Below are 25446 nucleotides of genomic sequence, written 5' to 3' on the forward strand. Positions count from 1 at the left end.
TTCTGTTTCTGGTTTATTTCACTTAGCACAAGTCCTCCAGGTTTATGTACTATGTTGCAAATGCCAGGATTTCCTCTCTTCTAGCTAGTCATTGTTAACCAGAATGTGCACCAAACTCACCTGAAGAGGTTTTGCAGAAAAGGAGCCTGTATCCTCCTCACTGCCCCCACCAAATACCAGTTCTCCTGCCTGAAGTGCAGCCCCAGCATCTGTATCAGCAGCACACACATGCGCACAACAGTCCAATGGACTCCCCTGCAAACCTCCCTAAACCTCACTAGGCAAATAGGAAATAATAGTGGTGGTCACCTCTTCATCTGTCAAACAACCTGGAAAATGTGAAGATTCCCCTTCATTGTTGCATTGGCCTTTATTGCCTTGAGCACAAAGGGATTTTTCTCCTACTGGATATGACCTTAATGCTGCTTGGCAGGAATCAATAACACTCCAGATAATGGCACTGGCTTCTTCAAGGTATAGTGACAAAAAATGAAAAATACCCAGCCCAGATCCTACCCGGGGCTGAAGCTCTGGATACAACTTTTGCCATCTTCAAGAGAGAAGCAGCCATTGACCACCGACTGTCCCCGGATGTATCTTTCTTTTCTGATGCTAAAATAGCCCCCCAGCAGGACAGGGAAGGTGAAGAAAAGATGTATTCTCTAGTTTTCCCGAGTTAATTATACTTGCTCAGAAAGCCAAGTGATTCATTTTGTTCCAAGGCAGGCGTCCATGCAATTAATTTCGTTGATGAAATAGGTTTTCTTCTTCTGCAAAACTCTGCTTCTAAACTGCATTTGGTGCATGGCATTTAAGCCAACTGCCTCATTAAGCTGGAATCCTGCAGAAAAATGTTTGCAGAATAGGGACATTTGGAATTAATGCTAAAATGTCAAGGTTTCTTCTGCCCAGCACTTTTTTACCCCTTAGTTTCTTATACTTCATTATCACATTAATGAGCAACTAACGTACAGGAAAATAAAAATGGCAAGGAGCGATGTGTTCAAGGACACTTAGGGAAAATAAACTAAAGCTGCCCTAGTTTTGTACGGCTGGCATTTTGGCGTGGCACAGGTTCTTCACATGTGCCACTGTCTCGATGTGGGATGACATTCAGAGGAACTACCCTCTGCCATCACACACACCAGATACCTGTCATCCCTGAACCTGATGACCCAATGGTCGCTAAGTTCCCTTCTTTTATTTTATTTTTTTGAGACCTGGTCTCACTCTGTCACCCAGGCTGGAGTACGGTGGCAAGATCTCGGCTCACCGCAACCTCCCAGGTTCAAGTAATGATTCTCCTGCCTCAGCCTCCCGAGTAGCTGGGATTACAGGTGTGCGCCCAGCTAATTTTTGTATTTTTAGTACAGACAGGGTTTCACCATGTTGACCAGAATGGTCTCGAACTCCTGACCTCAAGTGATCCACCCACCTCGGCCTCCCAAAGTGCTGAGATTAAAGGCGTGTCTCTAAGTTTCCTTCTAACCGTTACATTTGGTAACCTGTAGTGATGGTTTTGTTCTACCTCCCAGTTCTCTGAAGAGTGAATTGAGCTTCATGGAAACACTCTGGCATTTGCTGATAAGATCGATGGAAATAGAGTATTTTCAGCCCAGCCTTGTGGCCAGCCTTCACCCACATTTTTTTCAGTCTCTTGTCCCAACAAGCATGACCCACTTTGGACTGTGCTGGTCAGAACCAAGCAGCAGCATTTCCTTTAGGTCAGAGAGCGAGTCTAGAAATGAGATACAAACCACCTTGGGTGGAAATGAGGGGTGACCCTTGTCCCCCCCTTGCCTGGTGGCCTCTCGTGGAACCTACGGGGTAGGAATGAAAGTGGCCTGATGTTGCACGTGGCCGATGATTTATCATCCCTCTGGTCTCAGAAAAGATTGCTTTGGGTTCAAAGGAAAGAAATAAATGAGTTGTCTCTTCGGGGGTTTTGTTGTTATTGTTGTTTGTTTGTTTCTGTCCAAAGCTGCTTCATTTTTAAAGCCCTTGTTGCAGCCAGCCGTTTTTCTGTTTTGGATTTTCCCGAGTCGGCTGTGAATTAATGTCCCGTGGAAACCACTGCAGGGCTCCTGTGCTGATTTCTGTGGGCTCTGCACGTTCTCGCTCTGCCCGGTGAATTCTGCTCACTCCCAGGGACTCTACTCCAGCCCCACTGGCCCCTTTCTTGTGGCCCTGCGGCGCAGACGTGATTGAGCACAATCACCCACAAATTGCATTGCAAATGGTGCCTATTTTTTCCAGCAGACCATCTGCTGGAGTCAATTACTCACCATTCCAGGCGAGCAGCCCGGGCAGATCTGGTGACTCTGCATAAAGTCACTTCTGAGTCACCTCATCCCAAACTCGCACCTGAACGTCCACCTCGTGGCTGCCAAAGCAACTGGAAAATTACAGACCCTGGAGGTCTGGCCTCCTTCCTTTGTCTTCTCCTCACTGACCTCCACAGGCCTCTGAGCTTCTGTTGGCACTGCCAAAGCTTCTGAGGCTGTGAGACAGACGCAGAGGGGAAGGGGATGCTAGAGGCGGCTGTTGTGCCCCTAGCTTTGCAGATCGGGACTCAAGAACACACAGCAGGACTGGGGCTCAAGTCCAGCGCACCAGGGCTCCTGAATTCATTTTTCCCTGAGCACTGCTCTCCATACTCCGGGATGCACCAGAGTACAGGAGGTCAAACCCGCCACAGGGTTTGTATTTCAGGAGACTACTGAGATGTTCAGGAGTCTGCAGCAGACTCGGCATTGCCTTCGGTGGGGGGCTCTCTGCTGGGGAGTCTGACCAAGGCAAGATAAGGAAGACTCACGTGACAGGGGAGCGAGGCTCAATGAGCTGCAGCATCCCCATCAGTGCCACGCCAGATGCCACAGACATCTGGGCAGGGAGGGGCAGGGCATGCAGGCACATCACACCCTCAGCCCCACTGCCCTTAGAGCCTGGCTCCTGCTCCCACCCCAGGAGGAGCATGGGCAGCGTGCCTGCTGCAGGCCTCTGGGCTTGGCTGTGAAATGCCACCATGGATGACACTGACCCGGCGCTAAGCCCCCCTTCATGAACCCTCCTCCCGGCCAGCTGGTCTCCTCCTGCTGCCTCCTGCGGGACCTGGGAGGCTGTTGATGTGGGCTGCTTCTTCCCTGTCTGGGACTGTGCCCTCCTGTGGGCAGTCAGCCCTTGGCTTCCTTCCAATTTACATTGTTCTGTTGCATTTGATGCCCTCGTTTTGTCTTTGCAATGTGTTTTCAGGCTTCTTAATCACCTTTCTACACTACAGGTACATAGAGCAGATTTATGGTATGCACCTAATAATAGCGAGTTGAATGGGACTCATGAATTATAGTAATCATTATTTTAGAAGCAAATCTAGAGGGAATTAGTTTACACTATCTATAGACCCTGTACAAGACAGAACCCCTTGACCTAAGAGCTGTTCACAATGAAATGGATTCTCTGACTGGTTACCCTTGGGAAGTGTATTCTCCCAACGTGTTGAAAAAAACACTGTAGAATTTTCCCCTCTAGAATAGATATCACACCCTACAAAACTCATCTGTCGTTAAAACTCTAACCAGGACACTGATGGGCTAGGAAGGAATAGTGGGTGTTTCTGGTTGAAGCCCAAAAGAATCAGTCTTTCATTTCAGTCCTTCTGGAGATGGACCCATTTTGGTTTTCTGCCATGCATAGTGAGCTTGTACCCTTCTTGTAAGAAGCCACACAGAGTGAGCTTGCACCCTTTGTGTGCTGCAAGGAGCATGCTGGGCCTTTGGACTCATTATCTGAGGAGGGAGCTCTGTGTGTGCGTAAATCCCTGGTCTGCTTTTGGGAGACTCAGCCTCTGCCAGAGTTCACTTTCTCATTTGGTTCCGTCTGCATGGGACACGCTTCCATGTGAATTTACTTTCTCCAGTGCTGTTTTTCAAATCATATTAAGTAATAATCAACAATAGTACAATCATAGTTCAACTGAAAAGGACGTGTTGGGCTCATAGTGCTCAAATGTGTGCAAAGAAAAAAAAAAGTGTTTCCAGACGATTAGCATCTGTTTGATTGAGCTTTGGTTAATGGGGTTTTCCTGTGCTGGACTTAGTCATCAGCATCAGACATTTCTTGAGCCCCCATGGAATGGAAGCATGTGCAGGACACAGTGAAGGTTCCTCAAAGGTTGTAGCAGATAAGGGGCTCTGCAGGGACTCGTTTCTTTCCTGGCCACCTCATGTTCCTGCCGGTGCAGCTCCAATTTCCACTCACTTGTTACTATTCACATTTCTCTACTCTGTTTTCCCTTAGAGGAGATTTTGAAGACACACATCGCACACTGGTGGTCTCCGGATGGCACGAGACTCGCCTACGCCACCATCAATGATTCCCGTGTCCCCATCATGGAGCTCCCAACTTACACCGGCTCCATCTACCCCACCGTGAAGCCCTACCACTATCCCAAGGTAGGCAAAGGGACACCGCACAGCAAATTCTTTAAATTATTCATGAACACCCCAACCCTGCTCACTCAGTGTGCAGACGTGATCATCAGACATGTGTATGAGCAAAGCAGTTAACACAAGAAAGATTAATCATGTCTCATTACATTGCATTACATTCCCGCCTCTGTTGAGCTGAGTCATTGGCAGGTTTACTTCTTTTAGGTAACCGAACTAATGTTCATCACCTGACTCAGCTTCACCGAACCAAAACACACAGGGTACCTCCCCTCACCACTCCCCAGTGATGAAGGTGCACCTGCCCTCTCCCACGCATCTTATTTCTACTTTGAGTTTGGCCTCTGGGAAGGCGGAAAGACTTCCATCTGCCCCTGGTCCCCTGGGTCTGGGCAAGGCTGTTTTGTTCATGGTCACTGCTACGGGCTAAATGTTTGTGTCCTTGCCAAATTCATACATTAAAATCCTAACCCCCAAGGTGATGGTATTAGGAGGGAGATCACTGGGAGGTGACAAGACATGGAGGGCAGAGCCTTCATGATTGGGATTAGTGCCCTTAAGTATTTGTCTATTTTCATGCTGCTGATTAAGACATACCCAAGACTCGGCAATTGAGAAAAGAAAGATTTATTGGACTTACAGTTCCACGTGGCTGGGGAGGCCTCACGATCATGTCAGAAGGTGAAAGGCACGTCTTACATGGCGGCAGACAAGAGGAGAGAGTTTGTGCCGGGAAACTCACCTTTTTAAAACCATCAGATCTTGTGAGACTTACTCACTATCATGAGAACAGCATGGGAAAGACCTGCTCCCATGATTCAATTACCTCCCACCAGGTCCCTCCCTCATCTTGGGAATTCAAGATGAGATTTGGGTGGGTACACAGTCAAACCATATCACCTTATAAAAGAGACCCCAGAGAGACCCCTCTCTGATTCCACCGTGTGACCATACAGCAAGAAAGCATCCTCTGTGAACCGGAAATTGGGCCCTCGCCAGATACTGAATCAGCCAGCACCTTGATCTTGGACTTCCAGTCCCCAGAGCTGTGAGAGATACATTGCTATTGTTTGTGAGCCAGTCAGTTTATGGTATTTTGTTACAGCAGCCTAGAGGGGCCAAGACAGTCATGTTCTGACCCAATGAGCCAGTAGAACAGCAAGTGTCCAGTGGCTGGGAGGGAATATTGGGGGGAGCAGGGATATCCAAATTTCACTGTATTACCAACTCAAAGCATCCCAGTGTGAGTGTAGGGCCTGATACTAAAACCTCCACAGCCACTCAGCTGGAGAGAAGCCAGTGCCCGAGTATGGACACAGCTCCCATGGACACATAGTTTCTGCCATGCTGGCCTCTGGCTTCACTAGACTTCTCCAAGACCCCTGGGCTTGGTGGAGGTGAGCAGTTTCCTGCCTGCACCCTGCCTGGTGACTGGAGGCTCACTTCCTGCCATGAGCTGCCTCTGCCAGGGGGCATTTAAACCTCAGCATCCTAGCCCACCAGAGAGCTCTGAAAGCTGATGGTATGTGCCTGCTCTGCCATAATCACCCCCACAGACCAGCTGGCTTACAGTTTGCAGCAAGAGGAGTGATAACTTACAAGGCAGATATATGAGGCCAGTGAGGTTCCCAGAGTCACAGCCTAGAGAAAGGAAACACCTGGTGTCTTAGTCAGTTCCAGCTGCCACAACAAAATAACACAGACCTAGGCAGCTTAAACAGCAGGAATTTCTTTCTCACAGTTTTGGCGGCTGGAAGTCCAAGATTAGGGTTCCAGCTGATTTGGTTCCTGGTGAGGGCTCTCTTCCTGGCTTGCAGACAGCCGCCTTCTCGCCATGTCTTCACATGAAGGGGCAAGAGAGGGCTCTGGTGTCTCTTCCTCTCCTTTTGTGGACACGGATCTCATCACAAGGGTGCCACCCTCATGACCTTGTCTAACCTCAATCACCTCCCAAAGGTCTTACTTCCAAATAGCATCACACTGGGGGTTAGGGCTGCACCGTATGAATTGAGGAACTTGTTCCATCCATACACCTGGTAATACAGGCTCCTTTCAACAGCCTTTGATCAGCATGGTCAACATCTAAGAGAGCCCCAGAAGGAAGAAGAATGAGGCCCTTATGGCCACAGCCTTCCTTTCTGCCTTTTCCAATTCTGAGAGCATCTGGATGTTAACATGGCATGGATTTGCCTTCGACAGAATTATTTCACTCCTTTTTCAGCTAACCTTGATTGGTCTTAGTCTGTAGCATGTGGAAGGGTCCAGGATTTTAGTTGGAAGCATAATTAAATAGAGAAAAGTGTATGGGACTGATGCTAGTTCCTTCTAACCCTTCTACATTTCTTACCAGCTGTTCACAGCCACCCCACCCGCCAGAAGAGCTGGTGGCTGTCTGACCTTCATCCAACCCAGAGATGAATGGTTCCAATGATTATCTTTTTGTGGGAGTTTCCCCAGTCTAGGAGTGATAACCTGGAATCCAATAGGGTGCCCTTGATTTTACAGTGAACTCTCAGAAGGTGCTCTGAAGCTGGGATTATGAAATCCCATATTACTCAAGATTTGGGGTTTCATATTTTAATAGAAAACCAACATTCTGGCTGACAGAATTCAGATGCTCCTTGCCCCATTCCCACCCACTCCTAAATCAGAGGCATGAATAGGCAAGCCTGCCTGACATGCCCTGTTGTGGGCCTGATAGCCTCTGTAAACCTGAACATCTTCTGCAGGGTGGAAGTGAGAACATCAGACAAGACCCTGAAGTCCCCCTAAAGAGGAAGCCCCACATTTCTCCCCAGACCCATACTTGTCCCCCAGAGAGTGGGGAGCAGGGAAGCAGAATAGTGCCCCAGTTCCTTTTTGAAGGACTTAATCTCTCCCCATGCTGAGCATGGCCACCGCTCCTCAATGCCCATCATTTGCTCACCTCCAACTCTCCCCTTCCTGGCATCCAATCCATCTTTTCTCCCCCACTCCTCTTCTCGTCTTCTCTTTTAAGCAAGGGGCTCAGTACTCACTTGACATTGCCAAACCGGGGAGTTGGGTGGAATGGGAAGCAGATGGGATTCTAGAAAAGCAAGAATCAGCCCACTTAGCCCTTTGTCCTTTTGAAACCCTGCACATGAACCATTTGTTCTCCACATTAATTCTGCTCCTTAATATGGAGCTCCAGTGTCCTGGAGTCCCACCTCGGAATCTCCCAGGAAAGGCTTTGCAGAGCTGAAGTTCACTCTTGTATAAGGCTGCTTGTTTATGTCTCTGCCCCTTTTTAATTCCCAGGCTGGAAGTGAGAACCCCAGCATTTCCCTACACGTTATTGGCTTAAATGGACCCACCCATGATCTGGAGATGATGCCGCCTGATGATCCACGGATGAGGTTTGCTTCCTTCTGTTATGTTACCAAAAAAAAAAAAAAAAACTAAGATGAATGTTCAATGTGCATGGTCTCTTCTGGATCAGATTTATCTTACAACAAATTTAAACATCCAAGAAAAAGGTACCTTTCCTAAAGATTTCCTCACTGCTTTATGATTCCATTTTCTAGGAAAAGAATACCATTCACCAAGTACTATTATTTTTTACCTTAGGTCAGGTGCAGGTTATCCTCCTGAGAGCTGGGCTCCTCTGGGAGGGGCATGACTGGGCCCCAGGCCTGCCTCAGGGGGACACCAGAGGAAATGATGCGGTCTTCCCAAGACAATCCATGGAGTCTGACCTTCCATAAATGGTGCTCTGTATTTAGAGCATTTTTTAGAGCGTGGAGCAATTTGCCAGTGGCAAATCCTATTCTAATAAAGCCACATCTCCCAGTTGGTAAGGTCACAACCCTGTGGAAGGTATTAACAATGTTATTGAGTTATTATTATTAGCATCTGATTGTGGTCGATTTTTTCTAAATCAAAACAACTGATTTAGGATCGAATGTAGTGATCTGAATATCAGTTTAGTATTTTCCCCAAATTCAAGCAGCGTGGGGAATGATTATACTTCCAGAGTCCAGCTATAACATCATCAGCCTTCTCTCTGTTAAGAATATTGATGAGAGACTCAAAAAGAGGAGGGGATTTTAGGGGTGCCAGGACCCACTCATGTATAGATTCTGAAATTTCATGAATGGCACTATTTAAACTAAGAATAACTCATTCTGAGGCTCAGCAAAGACTCAACCCATATTTTGCTATACCTCTAGCCTGGGCCTTTATTCTTCCATTCAAAGCTCCATATTACTAGTAGCTTCTGGGAGCTTCTGGAAGGGCAGGAATCGAGGCCTCGGGTCTAGCTCCGGGATGGATGCTCCAGCACCTGGTGACTCTGGACCTCTCTGAATGATGGGCTGGTCTCCTGCAGTGGCTCCAATGCCACCTTTGCCCCACACCCTGAGCTCCTGCACAGAAGCCCAAGGCCTCTGCAGAATTCTACTGCGATTCCTTCCCCTTGTCTTTCTTCAGTGAAACTTATAATGTTGTAAGATCCCCAAGTGGATGCATGAAGCCCAGAAGCCCAGGGCTCTAGGAAGGGCGAGGCACTGCCTGTCCCTCTCAGCCGTGCATGGGTCTTCTCCCCAACATAGGAGGGCCTGTGTCTCTAGAGGTTTAATGAACCTGGCCTCCAGCAGCTGGTCTCAGGGACAACTGGTCACTGGGGTGTCAGCCCAAGGTATGCACTGGTTTGGAGAGTTGAATTGATTTGGCTGGTGATATTTTTGCTGAGATTTAAAAAAAAAAGTTCAGATGATTGCTTTGGCTTTTCTCCTGAAGTTCCATATATTTTATTGTTTTCCTTTCAGCCCCCATCCCTGCCAAGCCTCCTGGGGCCTGGTCCAGCAAACTCACTGAATTAATATGGAAAGTCACCTGGAAAATTTCAGCCATCTGTTTGAGTTAATTGAAAATCTCGTGTAGTCAGTTTGGTGATGCTGTTTCCACAGGCTTGATTAGCTTCAAGGACAATGAAAAATTAGCGTCAGCCAGGACTTGAAGCCTGGATGCTGGGCTTCAGGTTTTCTGGTTGCTCTCATTTCCTAAGCTCAATGCAATAATGCATTTTATATGCAATGTAAATTTGTAGCATGTAAATGTCACACTTTCTTATACTGCTTCTCTATCACACATCTTTGAGAGTTTTTAAAAGTCCGCACAGATATATCAGAAATCCCAGACTCAATGTAGAGCAGATGTTTAGTATTTGCCAACCATTTGCCTGAGCACTGGGAATTTGGTGGCAAATGAACCATGGAGTTCACAGTGTGGAGGGGAACCTGGATCCTGAGGAAGTCATTACTAGCAAGTAAATCCCTGCAGGTGTGAGAAGGGCTGTGGAAACGTGTGGAAGAGGAGGCCACCTGGTCTGGAGGGTGGCAGTGTCACGGTTGAGGTCAGAGTTTCTGCACGTCCATGCTACGGACATTTGGGGCTCAGCAATTCCGTGCTGTAGGGGGCAGTCCTGTGTGCCCTAGAGCATTAGGCAGCATCCCTGGCCTTACACATTAGATGCTGTCATATCCGCCTTTTCCCCCTCCAGTTGTGACCATCACAAATGTCTCCAGCCATTGCCCAGTGTCCCCAGATTGAGGACTACTGGTTTCAAGTGAAGATTCTCTAGCCAACTGCCTGGGTTCAAGTTCTGGCTCTGTGGACTCTGTCAAGTTACTCAGCCTCCCTGCTTCAGTTTCCTCATCTGTAAAATGGAGATAATTTTAATAAGAAACATGTTTACTCTCGTGGACAGTTGTGAAAGTTAGATGAGATAAGGCACGGATCATAGGGCTGGTTCCTCCAATCGTTCCATCCTGTGGCTATACGTACCCCTTGTATGTGGACAACTCTCACCTGTGTACCTCAACCTGGCCTGGGTCAGGACTCTAGGTTCAAAAAGCCAACCACCCAACCAGCATTTCTACTGGGCGTGGTCACCATATAATTTTTAAATGGTCAAATTGTGATTCTCAGACAAAATCAATCAACATGTGTCCAAGACTTTATTTAACTCATTAATTAATAAGGGAGCTAGTGAGCTCTTAAAAAGAGACCATAGAACCATCGAGAAGCTAGTTGTATAGAGGCAATTGAACAAGGACATCCTAGGGTGAGTCTGCCGGGTTACTCAGCCATCCGGGAGAGACGCCTACCCCAGCAGGGTTGAGACCGCCCCTGCAATTGGAAATCAAGCCCAGCATGTCCCTGGAGGAGGGCCCAGTGATCCCACCTGCGTCTTTACCACCTTCAGATCCATTTGCTGACACTGTCTACACAGCATCTCAGGCCGAACCCGGTCAAAGCCAACCTCCCACTCTCCTTGTCTACACCTGCTCCCTGCAGTCTCCCCATCATGGTCCAGGGCAACTCCACCTTCCAGGATCCCCGGCCTCCTTTACGTCCCTCTGTGCTGGGGACCCTCCTTGGCAGGTGCCTGGCATCAGCCTGCAACCCCCCGCCGCTCCCCACTCCTCCCTGGCCTGGCCCACCAGCACTGCCCCCTCCTGCCCCACCCACTGCTGACCCCACACAGCAGCCAGAGTAACCCTTTAAATGACATCAGGCCACGTACCCGCTGCTCCCAGACATCTAGTGGCTTCTATTTCTCTCCAAGTAAAGGCCAGACTTCCTACAGTGGCCTCAGGAGTCCCCATGATAGATAGATAGATAGATAGATAGATAGATAGATAGATAGATAGATAGATAGATACATAGATAGACAGATAGATAGATAGATGATTGATAGATAGATAGGCCATGCACCCTTTCTATCCCCCCTCACATCAGCTGGGTCACTCCCATACAAGGATCTGCACAGAGGCTCCCCTCTGCCCAGAGAGCTCCTCCCCACTTAGGTCCTGATCAAATATATGGTTCCCACAGTGACTTCCCTGATAACCACATTTCACATGGCAGCCCCACCCCGCTTCCATTTTCTTCCTTCAATTCATCCCAGTGGAATTTTTAGATACTTTTTAAATTGTTTCATTTTCATTTTCCCGCCTGCCACCTAGAACAGGAAGTTGTTGAGGCAGGGACGTTAGTTCCTGTGGGGCGGGCCCTGGCTCCAGTTCTGCAGCAGGGCTCTGGAACCTTGGCTGGATGGATGTATTGACTTCAAAATTAGCCGGTAAAATCTTATTTGCATGAGATTCTTGAAGCTTGAGACATCTTCAGTTGTGCTGGTACCTTTCTAAGAACCAAAACTTACTTGCTATTTAGCCATGGATGACGTCTTGTCCTCTCAAGCACAAGATGCTAAAGGAACTAACTGAAACTAAGACACCTCGTCTGTGGAGGGACACAAAAGGAATGAACCCTAAGCCATGCCCCTGAGCACCTAGGAAGGGAGAGATGCAGAGGTTTCTGGAAGCCTGCAGTTTATTTCGGCAGGCTAGCTCACGAACCAAGAGGAAGGGAGAAAGCAGTTCATGTATCTGCTATCTAACCTTTATGCCACTCATTTTCAATTATTTTTTCCTGTTTGTTTGCTTGTTAACTAGATTGACTTCTCCGATGGTTCTCAGATGCAGGGAGAGTTAAGTCTGCACTTTCAAATCTTTGCATTGGCAAGCACTTACTCATCATCCATGTGGCATCTGCTGTGTGAGGCCCTTGGGTGATTAAGACGTGTGGCCTCTCCTAATGAGAGCTCACATTCCAAGAGGCCTGGACAGCTTGTAGCCAGGGGCTGCAAGGAAGTGTGGCAGGAGCCGCACCTAGGAGCAGAGGTGCCCCTTGTGGGGTGAGTGGGAAGTGTTCAGGATGGTTTTGCAGATGTCAGAAGGATCCCGGGGCAAAATTGGAGGCCCTCTTGGGAAACGGTTCTATTAAAGAGAACTAAGAGCGGTGGGCCCAGAGTAGAGCTCAGCCTTCCTCAGGCTAATGCAGGGACCCAGGCCTTGTTAAACTGAACCTGACCAGGAAAGAATAAACACTGTCTTATCCTGTGGGTGGAAAAAAATAAATGCAAATCGCTGTGCTGTGGTTCTTATGCTTTCACACAGAAACCCAGCTGCACTGATAAAACAAATGCGCTTGTTTTTTGCTGGTTTGCTCCGGCCTTTCCCGAGCAGTTGAGCTGCGTGTTGAGTTAAGATGCGGCAGATAGCCAGCACGATCATTCTGAAGACATGTTGCCCTGCGCTGATATGTGCTGTTATTTGCCTCCAAAGATCCTGTTTGGATGCAGTGCAGCTGCTCTTCTCCTGATTCCCTGGCAAGTAGAGGTGGTAAAGGGCTCCCAGAACCCAAGACACAAAACCAACCATGTCCCTGATGCACCTGTGTGCAGCTGTGGGGGCTCACTCCTCCACCACCCACTTCCACGGCTCACGAAAGGCTCAGAGGCCTCTCACTTTCATTTTCTTTTGCTTCCATTTATTTGTTTTGATCCCAAGCACCAAGGATTTAGATGCTGTGCAGCTCCTGGCACAGAAGCGTGGTCGGTCCATGCAGGCCTCTCTCATTTTATTGATTTGCTCTTTTTCAACTTTAGCCCCTACTCCCATGCCCTCACCACCTCATAGGCACCTACGTCGCATGCTTAGAGGACCTTTGTTACTCTGTGTTTTTGTAAAGCCTGTATTGTTGCTTGGGTATGTGCACGCTTACTTTACATCAATGACATTGTGATAGAGAGCCAGATAAGCTACAGGATAGAAACAGAGCTCCAGACATAGATGTCTGTTTCTCCTATTTTCCTGTGAGCACCATGTGAAGACCTAGCACACCCATGTGTATTTGACTAGCCCACGGCTTCTAACTGCGCACAGTGACGCCAGATGCCCCCAGCTCCTGGGCAGCTTACACCCTCATGGCCTTCTCTGCCTCCAGGCTTCTCCCCAACATGCACTGCCCGTGACACCTCCATGCTGACCCTGATGTGAAACTCAGCCTTCTCTCTTTCCAATTTATACAAAACATGGTATGTGCACGAGTTTTGGGAAAGCTGAGGGTCATCAGAGCCATGAAAACAGCACAGAACAATAGAGTTCTCATACCTAATGGCTTGAGCACCCCCCCCAAAAAAACCACCACCATCATCACTACCACCTCTTCCCCAACCTTCACCACCTATATGACCTCCACCACCACCACACCACCACCACCACCACCTCCACAACCTCTACAACTTCCACCACCACCTTCACCACCAGCTCCACCATCACCACCACCACCTCTATAACCTCCACAACCTCTACAACTTCCACCACCACAACTACCCTCACCATCACCTCCATCACCTCCACAACCTCTACAACTTCCACCACCAGCTCTACCCTCACCATCACCTCCATCACCTCCACAACCTCCACCACCACCACCACAACTACCCCCACCATCACCTCCATCACCTCCACAACCTCCACCACCACCACCACAACTACCCCCACCATCACCTCCATCACCTCCACAACCTCCACCACCACCACCACAACTACCCCCACCATCACCTCCATCACCTCCACAACCTCTACCACCACCATCACCTCCACCACCACCACCACTACCACCACCACCATCACCACCAACCCATCATCACCACCTCCACCACCATCACCATCACCCCCACCATCACCTCCACACCACCTCCATTACCTCCACAACTTCTACCACCACCACCAGCACCACTATCACCACTATCACCTCCACCCCCACCATCATCTCCACTACCTCTACCACATCCATCACCCCCACAACTTCTACCACCACCAGGTCCACTGTCACCTCCACCACCTCCATCATCTCCACAGCCTCTACCACCACCAGCTCCACCATCACCTCCACCACCTCCATCATCTCCACAACCTCTGCTGCCACCACCCCTACCACCACCTCCACCCCCACCGCTACTATCACCACCACCCCCACCATCGCCTCCACCACCACCACCATCATCACTTCTACTTCCACCACCACCACTGTCAGCTCTCACTTGGTCCCTGTTGCTCTCCATTCTTAGGTCTCCTCTGCCTCCTTCCCCATCATAAACAAGCTCTCCTGTCTCACATTTACAATGTCAATAACCTGTCACATTTACAATGACCTGACTTGCCTATGGCTGCACTTTTAATTAGTAGTAGAACCAGGACTTGAGCACGAGTCTCCCATCACCAGAGCCATTGCTCAGCATTGTTTAAGAGCTGTCACGCCTACTGTATTTCCCTTTGTGCTTGAACTTTCAGGTGGCACAAAGCTCATTTGGAGGGTTTGCTGGCAAAACCTCCGTTCTTCCTGCTTTCCTCCCTCAGGCTGTGGTCCATCTGGATGTTGGGGTTGTTCAGACATCTTCCCGTGATTCCTAAGTGTGGCCAAGGCAGAGAAGCCCTTCTCAGCAGCAGCATTTTACAAATTATAGATATGCCCAACCCCCCATTCCACCCCATCCCTGAGTCTGCCATCTTACCTAAACATAGTCCTAACCTCTCTTTTGTCTGGGAAGATATATTGTTTTATCTGAATTTGTCTTCCAATTTTTTTTGGACGTGGTCTGGGTGTAAATTACAATTGCACAAATGTGCTCTGTTCCCCTCACCTGTAGTCCTATCTCTGTTTTCACCTTGTGTGTTAAAGAAATCATCTGGGTACCTAAATACTCAAATGGATTCATCTTAGGGGGCACCAGTTCAAGGAGATTGGCTCCAGCAGACAGCTTTGTTTACAGCCTTGTGCTTACAGCATCAGACCAGGGCAGGGTCTTTGTTATTCATTAGGGTGAGAAGCCATTCCCAGTGACTAGGGTGATGGAGAAGCTCCAGACTAGAGAAATGCCAGATCTTTACTGATGTGCTGAAAAGGAAATTCACAAAGTTCCTGTTGATCATGGGATCATTAATAAAAATGTTCAGTGCTGTAGGAGGCTGGAAATCTGAGTCACAGCTGTCAGAATAATAAGTTTCTGGTGAAGAAAGTACGTTTTACATTGTCATGGCCTGTGTTTGAAAGGGCAGCTGGATTGTTCTGAAGATGCTGTAAATGCAGGGAATGATTGGCTGTTTGGCAGCCTTATAATGGGCAGGAGACATCAGAAAAATAAAATGGGATTCTGCGTCGCCATCCTCATCAATAAAACACCTTAGCCATATCTTCCAGCTAGCAAAACAGTCTTGACATCTGAAATTGTCAGTAAAACACTGAAACACTGGACAAGGTTTGCCAAGGCAGAGTCACTGGGCTGGTGAGCCAGTGCTGGTCAACTCCAAGGGTGTAAGTGACATCTGCAGTTTCTTCCTGTGGACCACAGGTAGCAAATTCAGTACATGGATTTCATGGCATCTGCAGGAAAATGAGACTTGGCAAAATTTACCTAGCTTCATGTTTTTAAATGTGTTAACATGCATTGAGGCATGAGCAAATATTGAGGAGACAGGTTGAGTCCATGGGTGGGTAGGTGGGTGATGAATAGACGCATGGGTGATGGTTGGGTGGGTGGAGGGATGGATTATGAATAGATAAATGCATGATGGATGGGTAGGGGGATAGATAGATGAATAGGTGGATAGATGGATAATGAATGGATGAGTGGATGAATACATGGATGGATGATGGATGAGTGAATGGATGGATGATGGGTGGGTGGATGGATAGATGGATGATGAATATATGGATGGGTGGATGGATGGATGATGGATAGTTGGATGAATTAATGGATAGAGGGATGATGAATGGATGGGTGGATAGATGAATGGATGGAAAAATGGTTGATGGATATATGGATGGGTGAGAGGAATGAACAGTAGATGGATGGATGGATGGACGGACAGACTGATGGACAAATAGATAGATGGGTGCTGAGTGTGTGAAAATGAATGGCTGGGAAAAGGACAACATGGCTTTACCCCCACCACTCCTATTCACTGGGTGTCTTCATGTTCACAGCATTAAATTGTTGAAAAAGGATGCCGCAGTCCCTAAGGCGCGTTCTCTGTGACCCCTTCTCGTTTCATTCTCCCTCATCCTGACAGCCGGCCCTGCGTTATAGCCAGCCCTTGAGATGGAAGGGAAAGGCAGCATGGTCTATTGCTACATGGAAAGTGAAATTATGGAAACAGACACCAAATAGTAATTTGTCTTAAGTCATCACTTTTCTGTGTTGTAGAGGGCACTCTGCCGGCAGATGTTTTTATGCAACTGCTTGGCTGCCCGAGAGCATACTCAAATGTGGAACTGTACACTTTAGTAGAGCGGCACTTGGTATTTAGGGTCGTTTCAGTTTGCTCAGCGGTGCCCTCTATTAAAGCACATCATCTTTTAAAATGTCCTCTCTCATAACATTTTTGTACCCCTGCTCAATCCATGGGATAAACATTGCTAAAAAAATACCAGAGTTAACTGTGGGCCCTTTATTTCATGAGATAAACCAGCTTTGTTCCCCTCGCCCTTTACTGCCACACAACTGTCAGAACATTTGCCAGGATTTGGAACACAAAGAAGTATCACAGCACATTAATCCCTGTGACAGAGACAATGCTCTATTAATATTTTATGGCAAACAAATGGACAAATAAAAAATTCATATGCTTCTCACCAGGAAGAGTCACTATATTCTGATTTGAAGGCACCTTTGGCCGAGGACTCATGGAATGTAATAACGTTTCCTCAGCCAGGCTGTGCCATTGCATGTGCTCCCCCACGTAATCCATGGCAGTCCCCACCCTGTGCTGAAGTTAGTGGCTTGCCCATCTCTGCACCGTCCGCACCTAGAACCGTGTCTCCCACATGCCAAGCCCTGACTAGACGCGCTTGGATGCATCAGTGCATTGGTAGGCAGATATAGTGCTTTAGAATAAAGAGAAATTTGGTAGCATTTCTTCCATGAATCTTCACTTCCTGTTCATATTTTGGTATCATGCTCTTTTTAAAATGGAATTTTGATGATTATTAAAATATGACCGTCTATTTTCTGTGATTATCAAAATGCTTCAATATCTCTCTTCATCTTGGCAGATAGATTATTGCGTCTTTTAGCACGCAGCTCCAGCCTTATGTTAAAAAACGATTCCACTTCAAATCCTATTTTCTCCTCTCCTTTAACTGCTACCAAATTTCTCTTTATTCTGAAGCACTTTACCTGCCTACCAATACATCTACCCATTCAAAGAATATTTAGTAAGGGCAGATTTGGAGATGGAGATCTATAGTTAAATAGCGCTTGGAGTTATTCTCATGTGGTCGCCCACTGCCAGACAGAGGATCGCTCGTCTCCAATCAGTAGTTCTCCACTCGAGCTGGCATTGGAATCACCTAGGGCCTTGTTAAGCCAGGAACTGCTTGTCCCCACCCCCAGAGTTTCAGATTCAGAGGGTCTAGGGTGAGGCTTGGGAGTTTGCATTTCTTTTTCTTTTTTTTTATTATTATTTTTTGAGACAGAGTCTCGCTCTGTCGCCCAGGTTGGAGTGCAGTGGCGTGATCTCGGCTCACTGCAACCTCCGCCTCCCGGGTTCAAGCAATTCTCCTGCCTCAGCCCCCTGAATAGCTGGGATTACAGGCAACTCTCACCAGGCCTGGCTAATTTTTGTATTTTTAGTAGAGACGGGGTTCCACCATGCTGGCCAGGCTGGTCTCGAACTCCCGACCTCAGGTGGTCCACCCACCTCGGCCTCCCAAAGTGCTGGGACATGCGGTTCCTAACACCTTCCCAGGGGCTGCTGGTACAGGAACCACACTGTCAGAACCTGACTTGTCTCATTAGAGATAGGGGTAGAGACTGTTTCCACCACCTGCTTTCTCCCCTAATTGCATGGACTTTGCCTGACTTTGCCACAAAGGCCTCGCATCCCTGTAGCTGTCCTGCTCCCTCTGGGTGGCCTGACCTCCCTGGGCGAGGGTGACAACACTGCCTGTGATTGCTGCGAAATCAGGACAGCTCACACAGGGGCAGGGTCTTCTCTAGTCTCTGCCCATGCTTCCTTCTAGGCGGCAGTGCCTTCTGAGTACAGTCATGGTGGTGCCAATGATGTCCCTGTATGACACGGGATGTGTCACCCATGCAGACACCAACAGGTTTACAGGGAGCAGCGCGGGTCAGTGGGGTGTGGCATTATTGCAGCTCACTGAGCAGTGGGCAGCCATTCCTGCAGCACAGGATTCTGCTCTCCCTCCACTTCCCTTTGTGAGGCATGGACGCCTCCCATCAGTCCAACCTGTTCTCATGACTGTGCCTTCTGTTGACGTTGAGTGTTCTGGCATTATAACGTTCCTGTAGAGTCTCCCTCTGATCAATGCTTCCCTTTGTCCCCTCGAGAGACAGTCTTACTCAGGGCATGGGAATTTGACAGGCATCTGCAGGTCCCACGCCTTGGGACAGAACACACGTGAGTAGAAGCACTTCCTTCTCCTTGCTCTTTGTTTGTCTCAAGGAGCTCCCCGCCTGGCCAACCCAGGACTGTGAGGAAGAATGATAAGGCCTAGACCTTGTGAGGGAGGAGGCAGGAACCAGAAGGGCTGGAAAAGGGCACAGGACAGGCTGACAAACGTGGCTTTCTTGGAGGCTATCGGATTGGAGACAGCTCTTCTCTGCCCTATTTTCATCATTTTCTATAGGGGCAAAGACACCTGGGGAACTGCACAAGGAAAGGAGAGTTTTCGGCTCCAGCTTGAGCCACTGGGACTTTGCTGCTTGGAGAAGGTTGCTGCAAGGGGTCCTGTGTGTTTCGTTGCCTGTGAGCCTCATGCCCAACATGGAACCTCCTGCATGGTGTGAACAGTGCACATCCAAGCTTCGACAGCAGCCTCTGGGGAGGGAATTGAGCTACAACTTGCACTGTGAACACGCCATTCTCCTGGGACAAGAGGCCCTCATAAGGAGAGAGACCTAGGACAAGAGTGAGCCAGACCTCGGCCCCAGCTGTGCGGACACTTGCCTGAGGAAAACCTTACCAAGCCCCCACCCTTCTGTAAAATTCAGAAGTCACAGAAGCTTATCCAAGCAAAGCCCACAGAGAGCTCAGCATACCCGATCCTTTAACACTCAAGCACAGTTTTCTGAGAAAGAAACACTTCACTGTTAAATCAAAGCAACGTACTTGTTCCTTCATTTTTTTCCTAAAAGGACAGGAAAAAAATGTGCACTCAGTGAGCTGATGTAGATTCTAGTTACAGGGCAGTCTGGTTTTCGCTTGGTGAGAAAGCCAGCTCAAGTATTGGTCACTGTTGAGAATATACGTGAGACCCTTACCTGTTCCGAGTTTGTGGGGTCAGCCACCACCATGCCCGTCACAATCAAGTAGGGGTGACTCTGGAGAGCTCCATCTAGGCTCCCTGAACAAAAAGAGCAAGCTCTCAGGTCTGCAGCAGATTCTGTGTGTCCTATCACCAGCTCCCTACCTCAGTCCACAGACCCGTCTAATCTGACCTTGCCACCTTCATGAAGACTTAATCATTCCCGTCCCCTTATCAGATGAATGGGTGGGCATTATTAATTAAATATCCTGCTGCTTCTGTGCCCTTTCCTGCCTTCTTTTCTTTGAATTAAACTTATTTCTTGAGGAGCTTGAAAAAAAATATCTCATTCTTATGAACTTGGTCTGATTGGAAGCATCTAGAGCGGCTGTGATCAGGTGTGTGGGGAAGGACATCTCCGCCGTGTACCAGTGAGAGCTAGCCAATAGGTTCAGCCTCATTCAGAGGCACTGAAATATTTCTCCATGACACTGGGGGTTTATTTATTGTTGTTGTTAAGTTTTATTTAGTTTTAACTTTGCTTTTCTTTTTTATCAAAGTATTGCATATTAGTGCTTAAAAATAAAATAATATGGAAGAGTCTATAGTGAAAAACAACAGTCTCTTCCCTCTCCTTCTAACCCATCCCACCCCCAGATGGAGATGACTTTTCACTCTTTTTACACTTTATCCTGATATATACCATCCTATATGGTAAATCACTAAGCAAAATGCACATTTCACTGTTTTTAAATGAATTTTTGTCTTATTTATTGTCTTTTTATGATAGACAAGAATTCAGAACACTTACCTTCCTACCTATTCTACCTCCTCCATTTATATGTGGATTTTATTCTCTATGTCAGTTACCTTTTTACATTTAAATACTATTACAAGTTTGTTCATGTTACATTAACTACAGAGAGGAGCTCTTAACTTCCCAATTTGTAAACTGAGATTAGTCCCCTGCCCTTTCCTACAAAAGTCCCTTTCCTGTCCCTACCACACAGCAACTTCTGCATCTTTGTTTTTACTTTTGCATCATTGAGGTTGATGGCATTTACACTCTGTCCTGTAATCATAACTAAACCTTCCTTACTTTTCCATAGGTTGATTCTAAAAGATTAAAATCAATAAATAGCATTTACTTTGTCATAACTAAGTGATTATCTTTCATGATAGAGCTAAGGAGTGCCCTGTGATTGCAATTCTTTTTGTTTCACTTTTTGTTTTCCTGGAGTTTTAAATTGCTTTTGTTTTTTACCTGAAATATTTAATTTTATTACATCCTCTCTCTCCTTTTTTCAAATCCTCTCAGCTATTCTGTTGCATTGCCCTTTTCCCCAAATCTGTCTCTCTGAGTGCCCTCCATAGCCCTGGTATTGTCTGGACTACTTTTTCCAACCTCTACACTAATGCCATCCTGGGACCTCCCCGCATTGCTTCCTCATGTTGGGGCAACTGTTTCCTAGATCTCATAGATCATGTGATTTACTCCCTCTTTTGTCTGGAGTGCATTCTCTTAATGATCTACTAAGAAAGGAGTTCAGGAAGTAAAATTTCTGAATTCTTGAATAGCTAAAAATGTGTCTCTTTTTTTACACATTTAAAATTTTAGCTGTATGTAGAATTGTAGTGTTTTTAGTAACTCTTTATTCGTCAAAGCTAGAGGGTATAGCTCCATTGTTTCCAGCATTTTGAGATGCTAAAGATAAACCTCATGTTGGTCTGTGATATGGTTTGGCTATGTCCCCACCCAAATCTCATCTTGAATTGTAGTTTCCATAATCCCCAAGTGTCGTGGGAGGGACTTTGTGGGAGGTAATTGAATCATGGGGGCGGTTACTCCCATGCTGTTCTCTTGATAGTGAATGAGTGCTCATTTGATCTGATGGTTTTATAAGGGGCTTTTTCCCCTTTGCTGGGCAATTCTCCCTGCCACCATATGAAGAAGGATGGGTTTGCTTTCCCTTCCACCATGATTGTAAGTTTCCTGAGGCCTCTGCAGCCCTGCAGAACTGTGAGTCAATTAAATTTCTTTCCTTTATAAATTACCCAGTCTCAGGCAGTTCTTTACAGCAGCGTGAGAATAGACTTCTGATAATTTTTCCTCTGCAAATCACCTTTTTTCTTTCCAAAAGCTTTTTGAATTTTGAAACAATATATCTATGTGTGTGTTTTCTTTTCACTTATCACCGTTTCATCCATATACTTTCAATTGTTCCTCCTGTTTGAACTGCATTTCTGAGTCTCATACGATGCTTTACCTGGAGCTCTGAGTCCCCATGATTCTCTCTGAGGTTTCAGCTCTGCAAGTGTCCAGGTTGCTGTGCCCTCCAGCCTGACTCATCCCTCATGACCCTCCTATCTACTTTCTGTCTTCCAGAAACATGAAATCTCTCAGCCCTCCCCTGTTGTCTTTATTATTGTACATATATTTTATTTCTTTATTATCATTGCAATTAGGTTTCTGGAGGGAAAACAAACTAATGTGATAAATCTACTAACTTAAATTGGAGACTTACAGTGTTTTCTTAATAACCATCTTCCTGTTTAAAAAGTAACCTATGCAGTGTGGAAAATAATAATCCCTTGTCATTGCACATCACACTACCCAGAGGTAACTACTGTGAGAAATTTGATAAATTATCCTTTGAGATTTCTTTTCTGAAAATGTATATTTGTTCTTCATTTATTTGGGTTTTTTTAAAAAAATGATTAAGCCATTTTCCCAACACCATCGATTGTGGAAGTCTTCCTTTCCCTACTGATTTGGAATGACATCTTTATTAAATGTAAAATTATCATACAAACCAGTGTGCATTAAAGGTGCCCGTCCACTACTGATGGTTGCCTCAGTCAGATGTCAGGTGGTTCCAGAAATACACTTATTATTAGCAACTTTAAAAAATAGATCCCCTTTCCCTATGCTTCCTTTTTAAAACCACCTATCTATTTCTTCTTATATGCAAGCTTCAGAATTATTTTATTTGACTCTGTACTGAAAAGAAATTCATTGATTTGCTATTAAAATTAAATTCATTTCTTTAACCAATATTAAGTATTTACCATGTGTGAAGCCCTATGTAAGGTGCTAAAAAATATACAAATGAATAAGGTGGGTATGGTCTCTGCCATTATGAAGGTTAAATATAATAAATTCAGTTCTTTCCAAACTGATCACCATTTTGAAAACTTTACCATGTCTTTTCTCTTATTCCAGAAACATAAGTGTTTCTATTCCTTTTTTCTAAATAATATCCTTCCATTTCATCATGTGTAATGCTGCTACATTTTGTTTTTAGCCTTCTTTTTGCAATTTACTAAATGCTTATGATCCTACAAACTATTTGCCCAGTATTTCCTTATATTATTTTTATCACTTAATTTGAATTTATCATCAAATTGATAGTAGTTTAGAACTAGCTATGGATGAACTGATTTTAGAGATTACTTTTTTTTACATGTTGAGTTTTTAATTTTGAGCCATTAATTTTGAGTTGCCTTCATAAGTCAGTGTAGAATATATTCAAGTAAAAGATAAGGCCGGACACAGTGGCTCACCCCTGTAATCCCAGCACTTTGGGAGGCTGAGGCTGGTGGATCAGTTGAAGTCAGGAGTTTGAGGCCAACCTGGCCAACAAGGCGAAACCCCGTCTCTACTAAAAATACAAAAATAAGCTGGGCGTGGTGGCGCACACCTGTAATCTCAGCTACTCGGGAGACTGAGGCAGGAGAATCGCTTGAACCCAGGAAGTGGAGGTTGCAGTGAGCTGAGATCGTGCCACTGCACTCTAGCCTGGGTGACAGAGTGAGATTCTGCCTCAAAAAAAAAAAAAAAAGTAGAAAATACACTTTAATACAAAAATATATTGGTTGTCAAAAAAACACATTGAAATATTAAACATTAAGTATTAGCAATAGACAGAAAGGAGGAGAAGCTTCAGATCAGCCTAAATTTTGATCCTTTGTCAAAACTTATTTCCTTATTAGTAGATTGTTGTGGAATTTCTGTTTTCCTATAACTCAAAGGTTCTAGCACAACATATTTAGATGTTTCATTATTTTCCCTGGAATGTGGGAAATCCCTTTTAGTCTTCACATTCGGGTCTTTTCTCCTACACAGAAGTCTCGTCCTCTTTGTCTTTGGTTATCGTGTCTGTAGCCACTCTGGTTTCTCTGTAGAAGCACTGCTCTTCCCAGCTGGTAGGAAGGCTCATCTTCTTCTTTACACCTCTGTGTCACCTTCCTCTGCCTTGTGGGAGAACCTCCCACATTTTCCTCAATTTTCCTGACCCAAATTTTTCTAATTTTAGTTTTAGTTTCCTTGCAGCCCCCTCATCTCACTTTTTGATCTCATCTTGGACTTTTAGAATTCTGTTCTCTTTATTTTTAGTGTGACTTCCCTTTTCTTTATTCTGCACCATTTGACCCTCACAGTTCCACACCTCAGGAAGGAGAATGCCTCCCACACCTGATACCTGGCCACAGACAAAGGGTGAGAGTCAACTTTGACTCTGTGTTCTGACTTTTTAGATGCTACTGAGCTCTTCTCCGGTGTAAGTCTGGAAGACAGTCTAACCCATATGCATCTGGCATGGATCATCTGGGCTGAGTTGACATTTTTTTTTCTACCTTCTTAAGAATTTTTCTTTGACATTCTATGTAAATTAGTACACATGGAAAATTACAATCTTCCTTAACACCCATTTAGCAAAGGTTTGACTTTCCAAATCTGTGGCTGGTGTGAGCCCAGCATTTCTGAGGGAAGAATAGTACAGTGGGGAAGAGAAAAACCTTTTCCTTCTGTGTTCTCATGGCTGGGGCTGCCCTGTTCCCTACAGGGAAGAAACTGGGCAAGACCTTGTCTGGTTTCACCAGTGCCATCTGTGTTGCAGTTAGAGATTTTCAACATTCATTTCTAATGGCATTGTGACTTTTCATTATTTCTGTGTCTTTTTAGACATGATAACACAAAGTTAGTAAAGGTCTCCCTCTGCCGGCCAGGCACCACTGCCTGCTGGAGACCTCTGTCTGGAGAGTCCACACTTGATGTGGTGTATGGTGTGCTGTTTGTGAGCAAGTAAATGTTTTATTTTCCCTTCCAGCAGCAAAAGTGTGACTACAAACCTTATAGAGCAAAAGAATGTCCCTTTGTCCAAAGCGTCGCTGCCTCGCAAGGTGCCTACCTTGTCCCCAGAAAGCTGCTAGAACGCCTTCAAGATTGCCCTGTTGGTGGTGATGCTTCACCCTTGTACACCGACTTGGTTTTTAGAAAATAACTAAAATGTATTTGGGGCCAGGCGCAGTGGTTCATGCTTGTCATCCCAGCACTTTGGAAGGCCAAGGCAGGTGGATCACTTGAGGCCAGGAGTTCAAGACCAGCCTGGGTAACATGGTGAAACCCCGTCTCTACTAAAAATACAAAAATTAGCCGGGCATGGTAGCAGGCACCTGTAATCCCAGCTATTTGGTAGGCTGAGGCATGAGAATCACTTGAACCCAGGAGGAGGAGGTTGCAGTGAGCTGAGATCACACCACTGCACTCCAGCCTGGGCAACAGAGCGAGACTCCGTCTAAAAAACATAAAAAATCAAGTGTATTTGGCACCAGGCATAGTCATTGATGCAACTCATGGACTTAGGAAATGTTGACTAGAGATGAGATGTTGCTATGCGGGTCATGAGGCAGCATCAAGCTCTCAGGGCGAGTCGGCAGAAGGGGCCCAAAAGCTTTATGATAAATGGCAACAGGATTAGAAGAGGCAAAGAATTGCCCAAAATGTGAGAATCACGGCTTCCTTACATAGAGGTGGAGCCCTTATGGATGCATGTATGTAAAAAGAAATCTTATTATATAATCT

At 46.2% G+C, this 25446-nt stretch overlaps 1 protein-coding gene across 4 annotated transcripts in view; it reads left to right on the plus strand.

Annotated features, from left to right (window-relative positions):
* Positions 1–25446, plus strand: part of DPP6 (dipeptidyl peptidase like 6) — a 1146878-nt gene that overhangs the window by 1018348 nt on the left and 103084 nt on the right. For all 4 annotated transcript variants that reach the window (XM_063708874.1, XM_019031374.4, XM_019031372.4 and 1 more), the window contains 2 exons: positions 4297–4451; positions 7725–7822. In XM_063708874.1, the coding sequence (XP_063564944.1) occupies positions 4297–4451; positions 7725–7822 (253 nt within the window). The remainder of the gene's footprint in view (positions 1–4296; positions 4452–7724; positions 7823–25446) is intronic.

Source organism: Gorilla gorilla, chromosome 6 (genome assembly GCF_029281585.2).
Source record: "Gorilla gorilla gorilla isolate KB3781 chromosome 6, NHGRI_mGorGor1-v2.1_pri, whole genome shotgun sequence".
NCBI lineage: Eukaryota > Metazoa > Chordata > Mammalia > Primates > Hominidae > Gorilla > Gorilla gorilla.